We start from the raw sequence: 16773 nt of genomic DNA on the forward strand, positions 1-16773 counted from the left end.
CCTATAAGATATAGATACGTTCCAATTTATTAGGAATCCGATTTCTTACAAGTCGTTCCAATCACAGCCCGACACGTGTCAAGTTTACGGACTACGGCTGATTGAAAGGTTTTCTTCCATAAAATTAATCGATTCTACACTAATCCGACTCAACATTTCCAAAATACGTATATTTTTTCGTAGTTTTATAGGAATCGTAATTATAGGGACCGTAATTATAGGGGGGTCGACTGTACTCAATAAACAATAAATTTTCAAATCGTCGAAAGGCTTTATTACAAAACAAATTTATGATACAATACAAGAAAAGTTGTACACAATAGTTGTGTTAAAAAACAATTAACAAAAATAATTGAATTGTTAACAACATGAACAATATATAATTATAATGCATATATAACAAAAATGGAAAAACAAAAAAATAATAGGTTTTAAAACACCTCAATCGGAGTCGTTTCGCTTTCCGACGACTGTTTGTCATAGTCTGCAACGACCGACTAATATTAGTACGATTCGTAATAATATTAGTCGTCGCCAGAGAGCACTATAAAGTAGAGAAAAATCTGATAATTTAAATTTCTCAAAAAATAAACTAAAAAATTTGAAAAGTCGCTACTTTTAGCTGATTTGTCTGCAGTCGCCGCTACCTTCTTCTAAAAGTCGCTATTGTGGCGACAAGTCGCCACAGTTGGGAACACTGTATAAAGTGAAAATCCGGATTTCTTTCTGTCACGGTATGCCAAAAACGGCCACTAGGGGCGCCCTAGCTGTTATTTAAATTAACAATAAATTCAGTATATTATTATTTGATGCGGTTTTTTGCATTTTTTGCTGCGTTTTAGTAGGGTACGCCATGAGAAATTCAGTATATTATTATTTTTATTTGTAATAGGAATTTATTATTTCTACCACGGAATGACACCGCTGCTGCTAGAACGCCCATTAGGGGGCGACCCGGGCTACTAGAGGGAAGAATATAAGCCCCAACCACTTTACCTAATTTCTAAGCGGAGTGATTCGGAGAAAAAGCCAATAGGCTAGAGTCTCCATATTGATAAGACAAGAAAGAAAGAATATAAAGATTAGAAGTACGAAAAAATCTAATAATCTTAATCTTAATCTTTGTTGTTGTTTTTGCCCAGGCAATGCTGGCTCATCTGCTGGTCTAATCATACAAATTATTACCAAGTTCTAGCTTGATAGAACCAATTTAACTATCATTTGATTTTTATAAAAATAATAAAGAAATATAGTAAAAAATATTTATTTGAATAATACAATAACAACAACAAAAGATAAAGTTTTCTTATGTATATTTATTATAGCTTGACAACATTTTTTACTTACCATTATTAATTTATGAAAGTTTATTTTACATTGGATTCTAAATTTAAAATTAAATTTCATAAAATATTAATTATTTCAAATCGATTCTATAATATTTATATTCCTTTAAGAATCATCTTCAATTTTACTCATAATATAGAATATTTAAATTTTATCATAATTACTTCATTATAAACTATAAATAAATAAATGCTTTGAGTTTATAATACTCCTTTCTTTTAAAATGAGATTTTTAGGAAAAATTTGATATTAATTGGAAATAAATATGTTTTAAAGACTTTACTAAAGAGTAAAAATGCTAATAATATATTTTGAAGCTATATAGTACATACAGTACGTGTGTGTATGTGTGTGTGTGTGTAACAAAATAATAAAACTATTTTATTATTTACTTCACCTCATATCCAAGATTTCCACTTGATGACAAACAAGATGCATTCCAACTGATGGACATTTTGTTGTTTTCTTGAGATAATTTTGCAGCAAGATTTTTAGGAGGAGCAAGATTATCAGATTCTGTTCTCACAAAATAAAATCCTCCAGAGGGACCAATTCCAAATGGACCAATAACTCTAACTTCAAGTGAATACATTTCACAAGGATTCAAACCAGATAAAGTGAAATTTGTCAATGACGTATTTCCAACAAGTACTAAATATTTAAAACAGAAATTTAACAAAAGGTTTTATAACTCATATAACAATAATATATTATTAACAAATACATAATATTTATATTTAATATATTGTTATTGTTAAAAATTATCTACTAAAATTTGAAGTTAAACATCTTAAAATATATTACATGAAAACTAAGTTATTATAAAATGTCATTCCATTTTTTAAACTACTTTCAGATTTTAAAATGTAATTATTTATTCCAATTAATTTTGCATGTTTCAAAAATAAAATTAAACAATAAAATTAGTTAAAATTAAATAATTATAAGTTTTTAATAAAAACTCAATAACATAACAACAAACTTTTCTTTCTGAAACACATTTTTATACATCTAAGTCTTTTTAGATTTATAAGAAAAAATGTATGCACAAATCTATTCTCAATATTCCCTTATGATAAGTTATCAGATTATATCAAAGATTAATTTGCCATAATATCATCATCACACTCTATTGAAAAATCTTACCAAGTGGTGTAATAAATTGAAATGTAATGAATCAACCCATGGACCATAAATTTTAATTTACTGGCAAACAACCTTATTAACGTCTTTCTAAATGTGGATATTACTAACACAAAGAAGTCTATATCCTTCTAAACTTCCCCATCCAGTATCAACCATCTTTTTACCATCCTCAATTATTAATCTGAAAACATTATTTATACAACTTTGGCTGTACTCTTATGCATCATCTCTGGTAAATATTTTTAACCACCCAAGTACCATCATACACACAGGAAAACCCCTCTTAACGCAACTTTTGATATGTACAAATTATATTAACTGCTTTAAGCAGGTAATTAAGCAGGTGGAGTATTATTTTTCAAGCAAACTTCATACACTTGTATCATAATCAATGATATTTAAATGTTACTTCAAACATTTTTTTTTTGTTTTTTAAATAATAAAAAAGTAGTTAAGATATAAAAGTGATAGATGTTGCATAATCTAACATAATTCTTTTCAAATGTCCAGGAAAAAAAAAGAATCATAGTGAAGTGTTGAAAATCCAGACATCAAAAATTCAGATTTGGCCACTGAAAAATTAATATTAACCTTTTTAATAGTAACTTCATTGTCAATGTTCTTTTGGCCTCACCCTATTGATGTTTTAATAGTCACTTAGAATTCAGAATTTTTTCATTTTAAAATTATGATTAATATACTTTTTATTTAGATACAGTGATTCTGTAAATCACATTTTGAATCTTTTTTTAATTAATTAAGCACTCTTACATTCCTTGTGAAATACTGGCTTAAATTCAAGTTTAGGTCTTCTATTTAGAGTTTACAGTACTTAAAATGCTAATTTACATGTATATTCAAAAATCCAGATAAGGTCTAGCTCCAATTAGTCTAGTTTTTCAACACTTCACTGGTAAGACACCAAAATTATTTATTCCAAATATAGTATATATTTTGTAATAAATCTTTAGTGTACATATCTTTAGCAGATATGTATACTAAAGATGGCCTGAACTAAGGCCAAAAACATTTCATAGTAATTTTGGTGTCATTAACCAAGCAGTTTTTGTTTATTAAATATTATGGTATACTTACAAAAATAGCATTTTTTAAAATTGAACTTAATAAAAGTTAAAAATTTCAGTTAANCGTGTTTTTTTTAAATAAAACATCTTGCACCCTGTGACAATACAATAATAGATTTTAAAATCTTTATATTATCTAATAATTGACTATTCTAAAAATATGCAGATATTTATTATTATTAAGGCTTAATGAACTTGTCAAGTTCCATGGATAGTGTAATTAATAGTTACCATCTATTCATAAAATTTGATTATTTTATACTTTAATCAATTCTTCCTCAATAATCTATAAGTAATAAAAAAGAAGAACAAATGAAGCTATTATTGCTAAAGCTTTATAAATTTATTTAAGTTTTCATCAATAAGAACAATTAAATTAGTTTCTATGTAAATTGAAGCTGAACCTAAAAAACAATCTGTTTGCTACATTTTGCAGAAATAAAAATCAAACCGAAACAAATTGTTTTATAAAGAATGAACTTTTATATCTTTATCATTTTAACTAACTCTTAACCAACATCTAGCATTTCCTTCAATTATGAATTTGGGAAACAAACTATAGTGCAGTTAGTAATATCTGTTACTATAAAAAAAAAACCACAAATAATTTCATATCACACTACAATCATTGTAGATATCTTAAAATATTCTTTATCATCTTTATTATATATTGTTGAAACTAATATCTCAAATACTATAGTAGAGATAACAGACTTATCACACTGCTACTGGTAACATCAAAATGTCACTTCTTTCATTAGAATGCAACTTTATTACTGGTATGCATTTTGGTACACCAGCCATACATAAAAATATATAGACATCTACAACAAAATATATTATGTTTATATATAATTGAAATAACTCAAAAAGTTTAAAACTTCATTACAAAAAAATTTCTCAAAACAAACCTGTTGTAGAACAAATTTGCAGAGAAATTGACATTAATTACAATCTACAATTTAAAACACAGCTAATATAATTTAAAAAATCTATATATATATATATATATATTACCGGTTTACAAACTGTCCTGTTCAAGATTTATTTCCACCCATACTGTACAGTACTATGAGGATTACATTATAAATAGGACTAAATTAATATAATTTAAGTCCCATTACAAACATTTTAATTATATATCAGCAGTTTAAAAAAAAATAAATGCCATATTTAAAATATTTTATGTTTTCAATTTCTCATTTCCTCTCTAAAATTTGGCAGTTTTACAAATTACAAAACACTTGTAATTTTAACTTATAATGAACAATATACCTTAAAATAAATTGACAATTTGCATTGAAATAATAAATCAAATTTATTACTTACGAATGGTTTTTCAATTCAGAAGGCATTTCTGGCTCTTTCCAATCTATGAAGAGACTTCCATTTTGTTCAAGTATAACTTTCACTTGCTGTGGGATAGGAATTTCAGGTGCAGTAAAGGAAATATTTGTAAAATGAGAGCCAGAGGCATTAGTTCTCACTTTAATCAAATATTCTGCTCCTAAGTGAATAGAAGCATTTACACCCAAATGATTACTGTTTGAAGTTACATATAATTTTTCTGTTTTGTTGGTGATTAGATCTTTTATGATAACCTGTATGAAAAAAATAAGAATATATATATATATTAATAATAATTATATTTATTTGTTTTAAGGAAGTTTGATCTATTGAGCAGATGCTCAATAAATCAAACTTCCTTAACTCAATTTTTATTTTTAACCCAACTTAATGCTCATAGACTCAGTGTATTGTGTTTCTATAAGTTGTAGTAGTTCTATTCTGTTTCAAAATTTACATTCTAAATTCAACTTGGAATATTTTCTATTTTAAAAATATAGAGAATATTCAAAGTTGAATTATAAGCAATTCTAATTAAAAAAAAGTCTTTACAAACAATACAAAGGTATTTAACTACACAAACAGTATAGTTAAATACCTTCAGAGGAAAGTATTTAATTATACCGAATGATACTAATAATCAAATAATAGAGTTTGATTAACTATTGAGCTAGAACTTGGCTATTAAGTTATACAGATTTTATATAATTTGGATTAAAGATAGGTTACAGTTATCTTGTATTAAATTTAATGCAGTAAAATCTGTCTAAAACAGAAAAAATTCTTTAGTACAGATTTTTTTTTTTTTTGTTTGTTTGTTAAATTTTACTATAAGCCAAAAACCTGTCCAATGCAGAAATGGAAGAAGTTCTTCAATACAAAGAATATAACTTAGATAAAGCAGAAACTTAAGATTTCATTTGTAGACAAATAAGTAAAATCACCTTCAAGTATAATGATCACTGCAGAGCATAACAAACTGTATACTGAAAACAATTTCAAACCTTGGGCACATTTGTAAAGTCGAACGAGTTAAACGAGAATGACGTCATCGTTATTCTTATTTCGTTAGACTTTTCGAATGATTCATTTAGAACTAAATGGCTGTTTCTAAAATCAAAGATACAAATGTTGCTAGTACAGCCTTATCCGAAATATTTTTCTTAGATTGCCTCGGGTGGACAGTTACTTCAATCATTTCATCTTTTAATTCACAATTTAAACACTCGAGTAGATTTATAAACATCGATATCGTCGGGCGCCATTTTCTTAACGAAGTAAACTAACTCTTTCCTTTGTGAACTTCGTTAGAATTTCGTTCGAAACATCATCACCGCAGAGCATGCGCACTGAGCGAGACTACTATTATTCGAACAATTCGTTACTAACGCGTTTAACTCGGTTGACTTTACAAACATACCCCTTGTCAAAGAAACAGGTCACTTGACAAAGGCTCCATGTCTATATGTTCTTATATTAGAATTAACCAGGGGCAGAGTCAAATGACTTTCTGAGAAAACAGTTCTTGACAACAAGCAACAAATGTAATTGTGAAAAACAATGAGAATGAAGTAACATAATACTGTTAATGTGCCTTGTGTGGAGTGGTTAGTAACACTTGTACTGAGTATTCAAGAACAAGTTCATTAACATATTGATAATATAATAATCCAACAATCATCTAAATATTTGGGCTATAATCAAGCAAGTAAAACGGCAAGGCTGTGTTTGGGACAAGACTATGTCTCGGAGACTCACTACTAAGCGGAATCACTTTGATGCTCAAGGTGGGTCTTGTTCTCATGCTCCAATCTTCTTTGGTATTGCTGATTTTAGGCGCAATTGTTCAAACTTCGCCAGCCACAACCAAGAGGTGCCCAGGATGCATTTTCGATGAAATTAACCTATCCAATTTCAAAATTTCTCTCTGTTGTGTGTCAGCTTGGGTTGAATTTTTGTCGATGAGTAACAAAAATTTCCCATTATTGAAAAAAATAATCGTGACTATTGTATCGTCTGAAATTATTTTTTAATTTTGTACAAACAATATACGGTTTAACCCGATTAAAATGTCATCGGATGTAACGACCCTAATATAATGTCAACCCTAATATAACATCAAATTTTTATCGATCCCATGATTTTACTATACTAGTTAATGTTAAAAACGACATAAAACTGTTTTAACATCTTATGTGAAGCACTCCCAAATTTACAAAATTAGATTACAAATTTTATTTAACATAGAAGAAACTATGTGTTCTGTCCTATGGTCAGAGTTCACTTCTTAGAATGACTGTGGGTGGTACTCTCACCCACCTGACTTTGGTGGGGGGAGGTAGCTGTTTTGCCTGTTTGTAGAAGGTCACCATTTTGTATTTTACTTTACCTTGGTTCTCGATTCCAACTACCCACAAGTCTGGATGTTTTTATGCACAAATGATTTGGGCACCTAATACTCTGTGCCAAATAACTCTTGACATGTACTCCTTCATACCTCTATGCTGGTAACATAAAACAGCAGTATGATTTTATAAACAAGACATACTCTTGTCAATAATTAATACAATACAAATAAATTTGGTACTAGAGGTAAGCATTAGGTGCCATATGTAACTGTAGAAGATTATATCAAAATTTAAATACTTTTGGAAGCAAAGACTGGCTTGGGGTCTGGGTGGCGCAATTGGTAGTGCACTGCATGGCAAGCAGAGGCTGTGGGTTCAAGCCAGGTCAGTTATTTTCTTCCAGAAGGTTCTAAATTATTTATTAAATTATTAAAATTGTAATTATTAATTTAGATAAGAGATGGCACCTAACACTTACCTCTAGTACCAAATTTATTTGTATTAATTATTTGATTATAGCCCGAATATTTAGGCGATCGTTAGATTATTATATTAACTCATCAGGCTTTGAGATGTGTATTATATATTGATAATTACAAACATTGAAGTAAATGATTAATTGGAGCATTAAAATTCCTTGAGAGTCTATCACAGAGTAACATGTTCTCTGTATTTCTGTAGTGCAATTAGAATTTCCAATGGCAGAACCAAGCAAACTGATTCGAATACAAAGACAGTTCTTGGTAATCAAACTAGCTTGTTTGCTGTCATATGAACTCATGAGGGCATCTGAGAACTATTTGAATACCCAGCAAAAATTCTTGAGACAATGAAAACTTTTTACAATCAAACAGTTCTCAATTTTTGCATTCAAATATTTCCATCTTTAATTGGAATCACTTTAGAATTAAGTCTAATAATAAAATTTATGTATTTAAAATTTACTATTAAAAAATGTAGTTGTGTAACAATTAACTGATGTAATTTAAAGATTACAAAAAATGTATTAAAACCTGTTCAAAAATAAACCTGCCAAAATGGAAAAAATAATTTGGCAGGGGTGCAGAATATGTCTGATCATGGAAAATGAGGTTCTGAAGAAATTAAAGCAGTCCTGGGGAAATCTGTGCTATAAAAAATAATATATGGCAATAGCTACAAAAAATATTGCAATAAAATAGATTGGAGTCTCAGATAAGCTTATAGATGTTTATTGAGAAATTTGTCAAAATGAAAAAACCCCATGTTTTAACAGTGAAATCAGAATGTTGTTTAGTTTATTTCTAATCAATTTGATCACTTGTTGTATCACTGCCTATTTACATGGTTATGTTCTTGAAAGAACAAGGACAAGTTTATCTCAATTACTAAATCATGGTTTCAATTTTTATGATAAACCTGAAAAAGAAAATCTGTTTTTATTTCAAAATTCTTTTCAACACTATTTATTGGTAAAATTTTGTGTTGGTTCAAATGAAAACAAAATATTCATTTGTTCACAATACGGGAAATTTGCAAATTAATATACTGCAATGTAATCAACATATATGTCAGGTTTATAATTGTACGTGCTACCTTATGATGATAGCACATACTTAAATTATTCTTTTAATTTAAAAAAGTTTTACATTAATTTATTAGTTTAGCATTGCAAGTCAAATTATGTGATAGGCTTATTTAATTTGAATTTTCCAAACTAATAGTAATAATTCTTAACTGGTTCATAAATGGTTCTTTTTCTTTGCATGCTAATGAGCAATAATTTTTGGGGAAATTTTGAGCCCTGAAAATATTCTGCACTCAAATAATTTAGTACAGTGTAATTACAGTAAAACCTTTATAAATCAAAAGGTTTATACGGGTTTTATTGTAATTGGAAATAAATCAATTAATTAATTTAGACTATTCTGGAAAAGATTCACCTGGAGAACTTGAACTGCAAATTCTTATCATTCAGATGCTTTCCCAATTATGCCAACAGGACCTTTATCCAATCTTTGCTTCCAGAACAATTAATTTAAAAAATCTACATATATAAAGCTGAAAAACTGGATTCTTTCTTTCTGTCACTGTATGCCAAAAACGGCCACTAAAGGCACCCCTATTACTTAAATTAATAATAAATTCAGTATATTATTATTTCACGCAGTTTTTTTGCGTTTTAGTAGGGTATGCCATGAGAAATTCAGATTATTATTATTATTTTTATTTGTAATAGGAATTTATTATTTATACCACGGAATGACACTGCTGCTGCTAGAATACCCACTAGGGGGCATCCTGGGCTACCAGAATAGAAGGATTCAAAGTACGAAAAAATCTAATAATCTTAATCTTTGTTGTTGTTTTTGCCCAGGCAATGCTGGGCTCATCTGCTGGTCTAATCATACAAATTATTACCAAGTTCTAGCTTGATAGAACCAATTTAACTATCATTTGATTTTTATAAAAATAATAAAGAAATATAGTAAAAAATATTTATTTGAATAATACAATAACAACAACAAAAGATAAAGTTTTCTTATGTATATTTATTATAGCTTGACAACATTTTTTACTTACCATTATTAATTTATGAAAGTTTATTTTACATTGGATTCTAAATTTAAAATTAAATTTCATAAAATATTAATTATTTCAAATCGATTCTATAATATTTATATTCCTTTAAGAATCATCTTCAATTTTACTCATAATATAGAATATTTAAATTTTATCATAATTACTTCATTATAAACTATAAATAAATAAATGCTTTGAGTTTATAATACTCCTTTCTTTTAAAATGAGATTTTTAGGAAAAATTTGATATTAATTGGAAATAAATATGTTTTAAAGACTTTACTAAAGAGTAAAAATGCTAATAATATATTTTGAAGCTATATAGTACATACAGTACGTGTGTGTATGTGTGTGTGTGTGTAACAAAATAATAAAACTATTTTATTATTTACTTCACCTCATATCCAAGATTTCCACTTGATGACAAACAAGATGCATTCCAACTGATGGACATTTTGTTGTTTTCTTGAGATAATTTTGCAGCAAGATTTTTAGGAGGAGCAAGATTATCAGATTCTGTTCTCACAAAATAAAATCCTCCAGAGGGACCAATTCCAAATGGACCAATAACTCTAACTTCAAGTGAATACATTTCACAAGGATTCAAACCAGATAAAGTGAAATTTGTCAATGACGTATTTCCAACAAGTACTAAATATTTAAAACAGAAATTTAACAAAAGGTTTTATAACTCATATAACAATAATATATTATTAACAAATACATAATATTTATATTTAATATATTGTTATTGTTAAAAATTATCTACTAAAATTTGAAGTTAAACATCTTAAAATATATTACATGAAAACTAAGTTATTATAAAATGTCATTCCATTTTTTAAACTACTTTCAGATTTTAAAATGTAATTATTTATTCCAATTAATTTTGCATGTTTCAAAAATAAAATTAAACAATAAAATTAGTTAAAATTAAATAATTATAAGTTTTTAATAAAAACTCAATAACATAACAACAAACTTTTCTTTCTGAAACACATTTTTATACATCTAAGTCTTTTTAGATTTATAAGAAAAAATGTATGCACAAATCTATTCTCAATATTCCCTTATGATAAGTTATCAGATTATATCAAAGATTAATTTGCCATAATATCATCATCACACTCTATTGAAAAATCTTACCAAGTGGTGTAATAAATTGAAATGTAATGAATCAACCCATGGACCATAAATTTTAATTTACTGGCAAACAACCTTATTAACGTCTTTCTAAATGTGGATATTACTAACACAAAGAAGTCTATATCCTTCTAAACTTCCCCATCCAGTATCAACCATCTTTTTACCATCCTCAATTATTAATCTGAAAACATTATTTATACAACTTTGGCTGTACTCTTATGCATCATCTCTGGTAAATATTTTTAACCACCCAAGTACCATCATACACACAGGAAAACCCCTCTTAACGCAACTTTTGATATGTACAAATTATATTAACTGCTTTAAGCAGGTAATTAAGCAGGTGGAGTATTATTTTTCAAGCAAACTTCATACACTTGTATCATAATCAATGATATTTAAATGTTACTTCAAACATTTTTTTTTTGTTTTTTAAATAATAAAAAAGTAGTTAAGATATAAAAGTGATAGATGTTGCATAATCTAACATAATTCTTTTCAAATGTCCAGGAAAAAAAAAGAATCATAGTGAAGTGTTGAAAATCCAGACATCAAAAATTCAGATTTGGCCACTGAAAAATTAATATTAACCTTTTTAATAGTAACTTCATTGTCAATGTTCTTTTGGCCTCACCCTATTGATGTTTTAATAGTCACTTAGAATTCAGAATTTTTTCATTTTAAAATTATGATTAATATACTTTTTATTTAGATACAGTGATTCTGTAAATCACATTTTGAATCTTTTTTTAATTAATTAAGCACTCTTACATTCCTTGTGAAATACTGGCTTGAATTCAAGTTTAGGTCTTCTATTTAGAGTTTACAGTACTTAAAATGCTAATTTACATGTATATTCAAAAATCCAGATAAGGTCTAGCTCCAATTAGTCTAGTTTTTCAACACTTCACTGGTAAGACACCAAAATTATTTATTCCAAATATAGTATATATTTTGTAATAAATCTTTAGTGTACATATCTTTAGCAGATATGTATACTAAAGATGGCCTGAACTAAGGCCAAAAACATTTCATAGTAATTTTGGTGTCATTAACCAAGCAGTTTTTGTTTATTAAATATTATGGTATACTTACAAAAATAGCATTTTTTAAAATTGAACTTAATAAAAGTTAAAAATTTCAGTTAACAAATAAAAAGTTTATAAAAAATTATTACCTAATGTATTAAAAGATTTTTGAAACATGAATATTCCATAAATCCATTTATTACTTCTTTTATCATTGATGGAATCCCATTGAAGAATGACTTTAGTTCCTTTCACTATACTCTTGATGTTTGACACAGAACTGAGAGGCTTTCCTATCAAATACATTTGTAAGTAATATAAATTTTAAATAAATTTTACATTTATACTATAACAATGTTTTAAACAGTTCTTTAATTATTTCAAGTTTATTAATTATGTATGAATAAAATTCATTATTATTTTTTATTTATTGTAAACCAAAAAAATTTGATAGCATAATTATTAAAAAAACTTGAGTAAAAGTGGTATTTGTTTTTTAGATCAATTTTAATAAATTTTTCATATATTTATGTTGCACAGAATTATTATTAAATCAAAAGTTTTATAAATAATAATTAAAACTAAATTTATTAATCATATTAATTTTCAGAAGAAAATTAATTAAGAAGAATATATGTGCAGACAGTCCATATCTTAACAATGGAGTTTTGTTCTGGCCTCCTTTGTAAGTCAAACTAAAATTAATAATGATAATATGATACAATTCTATAAGGCCACATATACATTGACAGAGCTGTGGAGTATCCCACCATGTATATTTATATTTTAGTCTGTATAATCTTATGCTATCTATAATTTCCTCTTCTACTAAAAAGAGAAAAAACTGCACTATTTTTCCTCTTTTCTGTCTCTTCTGACCTATTTGCGCTTTCTGGCGAGTTTTGGGCTAAAAAGAAAAAACAACCGACAAGGCAGCATAGGAGGACAGGACTTTCTTTTTTTCATTCTGAGGGAAGCGAGTGAGAAGGAACGACGTGAGGTGGAGGAGGGAAGGAATCCATGTGGTTAAGGAGCGTATGTCAGGAGCTTGCCCAATTTGTCGTGCAGATAAGAGTGACTTTCTTCTACTTTCACTTTTCTATCTTTACTCCTAACATAGATTATAGTCATATTTTAGATATAGTTAATTATAAGTAATATTATAATACGGCCTCAGGACTCGCACGTGCAATCGGGTGTACAAGTTGTGATAAGAATAGAAAAAGAGGAATGATTCTTTTGTACCACGGACGGGCTCGCGATTATGTATTAAAGTTAGATTGTAAATAGATGACTTCATCTATCTTTATTGAAAATTGTATTAATTCGTGGTGTCGTCTTGTACATTACGGTTGTTCATTAACCCATCACACCACAGAGCATATGTATGTTAATTGTAATCAGTTGCTATGTGTAAGTGCTTCAAATCAACATTTAATATTTTAATTAATTATGACAATTTATTAACAAAAATTCATGGATACCATGGGGACTACCATGTTCAAAAGAATCAAAAATCATAGTGAGGGAGTATTGTAATCTGTGTGTGGAATTTATTTTATTGTTGATTTTTATTTATTTAATTTATTAAAAATTCAACTTAGCCTTATAAAATTGAAATTAGAATGATAATCCTGAACCAACCAGCTCTGCAGAGAGTTTTATTTTCAATTTTTGAGTACAAGTGATGCATACTCAAATTAATAAAAGTATGCTTATCAATTATCGTTAAATAGAACATACTTATTGTCCATTATAGTATTATTTTTAACATTTAACTGTGGTACTATGCTATTTTTTGAGTCAAAACAATCACTTACTATAAATTCAAGTGATTGTTTGGACTCAAATAAAATTTTTTATTTATTATGCTAATTTTGGCTGTTGTAAGTGCAGATGTTTGAAGTCAAGGACAGGGACTGATTGTATGCATATACAGTAGACAAAAAAATAAGCAAACACTGGTAAATTATATGTGTGTACTTAGTTTAATGCAAATAATAATTGCATTAAACTAAGTACACACACACAATTCTGCAAGCTAAGATAATATCATATAATTTTAATACAGTTGGATAGAACTTTTATTGGTATAAATTTTAGTTGTTGAGTTTGTTTATATTGACTTACAGGGGTTGGTCAAAATAACTAACTCCAATGAAAGTTCACTTTTTGTTTATTAATAAGAGGTACAATTCCCTTTTACTGATAATACAGCTAAAATACATCAAAGAATAGACAAACAAACAATATTAATGTCAATTTTGTACCATTATTCAACCAATACTGATGCTAATTTCTTGACTGAAGTAGGTAATAGAAATTTGCAATTAACATTTTTTCAAGAATGCTTCACACAGGTTCAATAATATTCAATTCTGGTAATTAGCGTGGTTGTCAAAGTAAATGTTAAATTCAATGAGTGTATTCAATCTTGCTTTGAGGAACATGAAGCTTCTCAAACCAAGATTGAACACACCCATCAGTGTGGATAGGTGCATTGTCATTCCAAAAGATTGCATAGCCATCTGAAAACAAAGTTTGGATCATGGGTGGAGTCAGTCACTCAGAATAGCAGATATCTATTGGACCCGATGAGTTAAATAATATTGCTCCCCAAATCATACAGGAATCTTTGTCATACTTGACAGTGTGATTCACCCAGTGGTCTCCAAACACAAACATGACTGGAAGTGAAATTGCCTCATCAGATCATATCACATTTCCATGTCCCTGGAGTCCATGTTTTATAATCTTTGCACCACTGCACATGCACTGTTTGATGTTTTGTGCTGTCAACAAAGGTTTGGCTATTGCAGTCCCACCATTAATACTAGTGTATGTCAGATGGTTTTCACTGATACTTACATCCTAACATTTGCAGCCAACACTGCTACAGTTTTCTGTTTTCTCATTACTATTTAATGAAGAGCTATTCTGTCTTTTGCATGCAGCTTTGATTTTTGCCACAGTTGCTTCTGTCAGTAGATGTCTTGCCTATCTTTGCATAATGAGATATGATCAAGGGAACAGAAGATCTAACTACATCCATCAACTCAGCAACTCCAGTCACAGAAGCTCCTACTAGGTGTGCACCAACAATCATTCTCGTTTGGAAGTCTGGTAGGTCTGACATAATCATGCCCCCAAAACAGGCAAATAGCTTTTTCAACAGCAAAAGTAGTGAAGTTTATCAACAATAATATAAATTATTCAAATGAGAAAAAAAAGTGCTATCTGTTCTAGGTATCACTCTTTTTTTACCTGGAAAAGCTATCACCCACATGTTTCAGAACAGTTCAATTTGACTGTGCAAAATGGAAGGTGTTTGAATTATTTTGTCCAACCCCTGTATGTGGTTTAAAGCTAACATAAACTGAATGTTGATTATCTCTAAAGTGGATGAAAAAATTAATCAGATATTTTACCTTTTAAGCAGTTAAACTTTTATTTAATCATAAGGATACATTCTAATATTTTGTTGGACCTCCCTGACCTTTATCACAGCCCTGAGTCTTTTTGGTATTGGTAGTACCAACTTTCTAGTTATAATTTCACTGAGGTTGTTCCAGGCCTACAATAACACCTCTTTCATATCTTTCTTCTTGAATCTTTTGTCCTGAGCTGTCTAAAACGACCCATAGATGCACAATGGGATTCAAGTCATGACTGTGGGAAGCCATTCCAGAACAGTGACTTGATTTTTAACAAAAAATTATTTTGTTTTGCATTGTGGAAGTCATTACTTTGCTGAAAAATTAAATCATCCCCCAAGTCCATTTTTGCTGCAGAAACAAAGAGATCTGACAATACACTTGGACATTCATAATGCTGTCAATAAATTCAAACTTCCCAACACCCTTGGCTGCCACGAAGGTGGCAGATTCTTATATTAAGTGACTTTCTGTAAGTGACTTTCTTATATTAAGTGACAGTAAGCTGTTTTCCTTCCAGCTTACTGTCTCTTGGGAGTGCTACATCTATAATCCATATTTTGTTTTTTCTTATCATCAATATTATCATCTCTAGTGTTAAAGAAGGATAAATATCTGGCTCAATTTGAAAATCTCAGAGCAATTTTTCCTTCTCGTTTTCAACAATTTTTTTAAAAAATGTGATTGCACCAAGTCTTGCTACTCTGGAAGTCAAACTGAAAAGCATTTGACTCAATAATTATGGCACTAGTAGGCTACAGTGCAACTCTTGATCTTTTCAATGCTATAAAACATTTGGTAACTAAAATAATTAAATACATTTAAACTGACAGTATTACTTTCTGCCATTTTGCTAATGAAATTGAAACTATAGATGACTTCATTATCATTTTGATTTACTTGTTTCATTTTTTAAACTTTTCATTGTAGAAATTCACTTTATATTAATTAAAGATAACATCCATCCAAAAATAATATAACATCTAGATACAATTTAAAATATTATTATTGTTTAATAACTCTTTAAGTTAGAAAACAGTAGCAAAATTTCAATTTTTTTTTTTTAAACAGTAATTAGACAAATGAAGCAAAATTTCACTTTTCTATTAGATGGCCTGATGATTACAATTCACCAGATCTTTATCATATAAATAAGTTCATTATGTTTGCACAAGTATAATAAAAATTATTATTTTTGATATTTAAAACAGTTCGATTTCAAATGTTTCAGTTTTTCTGTTTAATTTATTTTATAATTACATTTATAATAAATTGATAATAGAAATAAAATGAAAGAAAAGGGAAAAATGGAATTTCTGACAAAATGCCT

At 28.3% G+C, this 16773-nt stretch overlaps 1 protein-coding gene across 1 annotated transcript in view; it reads right to left on the reverse strand.

Annotated features, from left to right (window-relative positions):
* LOC111633139 (sortilin-related receptor-like) overlaps window positions 1-16773 on the reverse strand; it is a 178195-nt gene that overhangs the window by 16283 nt on the left and 145139 nt on the right. The window contains exons 41-43 of the mRNA XM_023377670.1: window positions 12159-12302; window positions 10233-10486; window positions 4908-5179 (exon numbers count right to left, since the gene is read on the reverse strand). Of these exons, the coding sequence (XP_023233438.1) occupies window positions 4908-5179; window positions 10233-10486; window positions 12159-12302 (670 nt within the window). The remainder of the gene's footprint in view (window positions 1-4907; window positions 5180-10232; window positions 10487-12158; window positions 12303-16773) is intronic.

The sequence above is a fragment of the Centruroides sculpturatus genome, unplaced genomic scaffold (genome assembly GCF_000671375.1).
Source record: "Centruroides sculpturatus isolate CEXI.00-Female unplaced genomic scaffold, Cexi_2.0 scaffold786, whole genome shotgun sequence".
Taxonomy (NCBI): Eukaryota; Metazoa; Arthropoda; class Arachnida; order Scorpiones; family Buthidae; genus Centruroides; species Centruroides sculpturatus.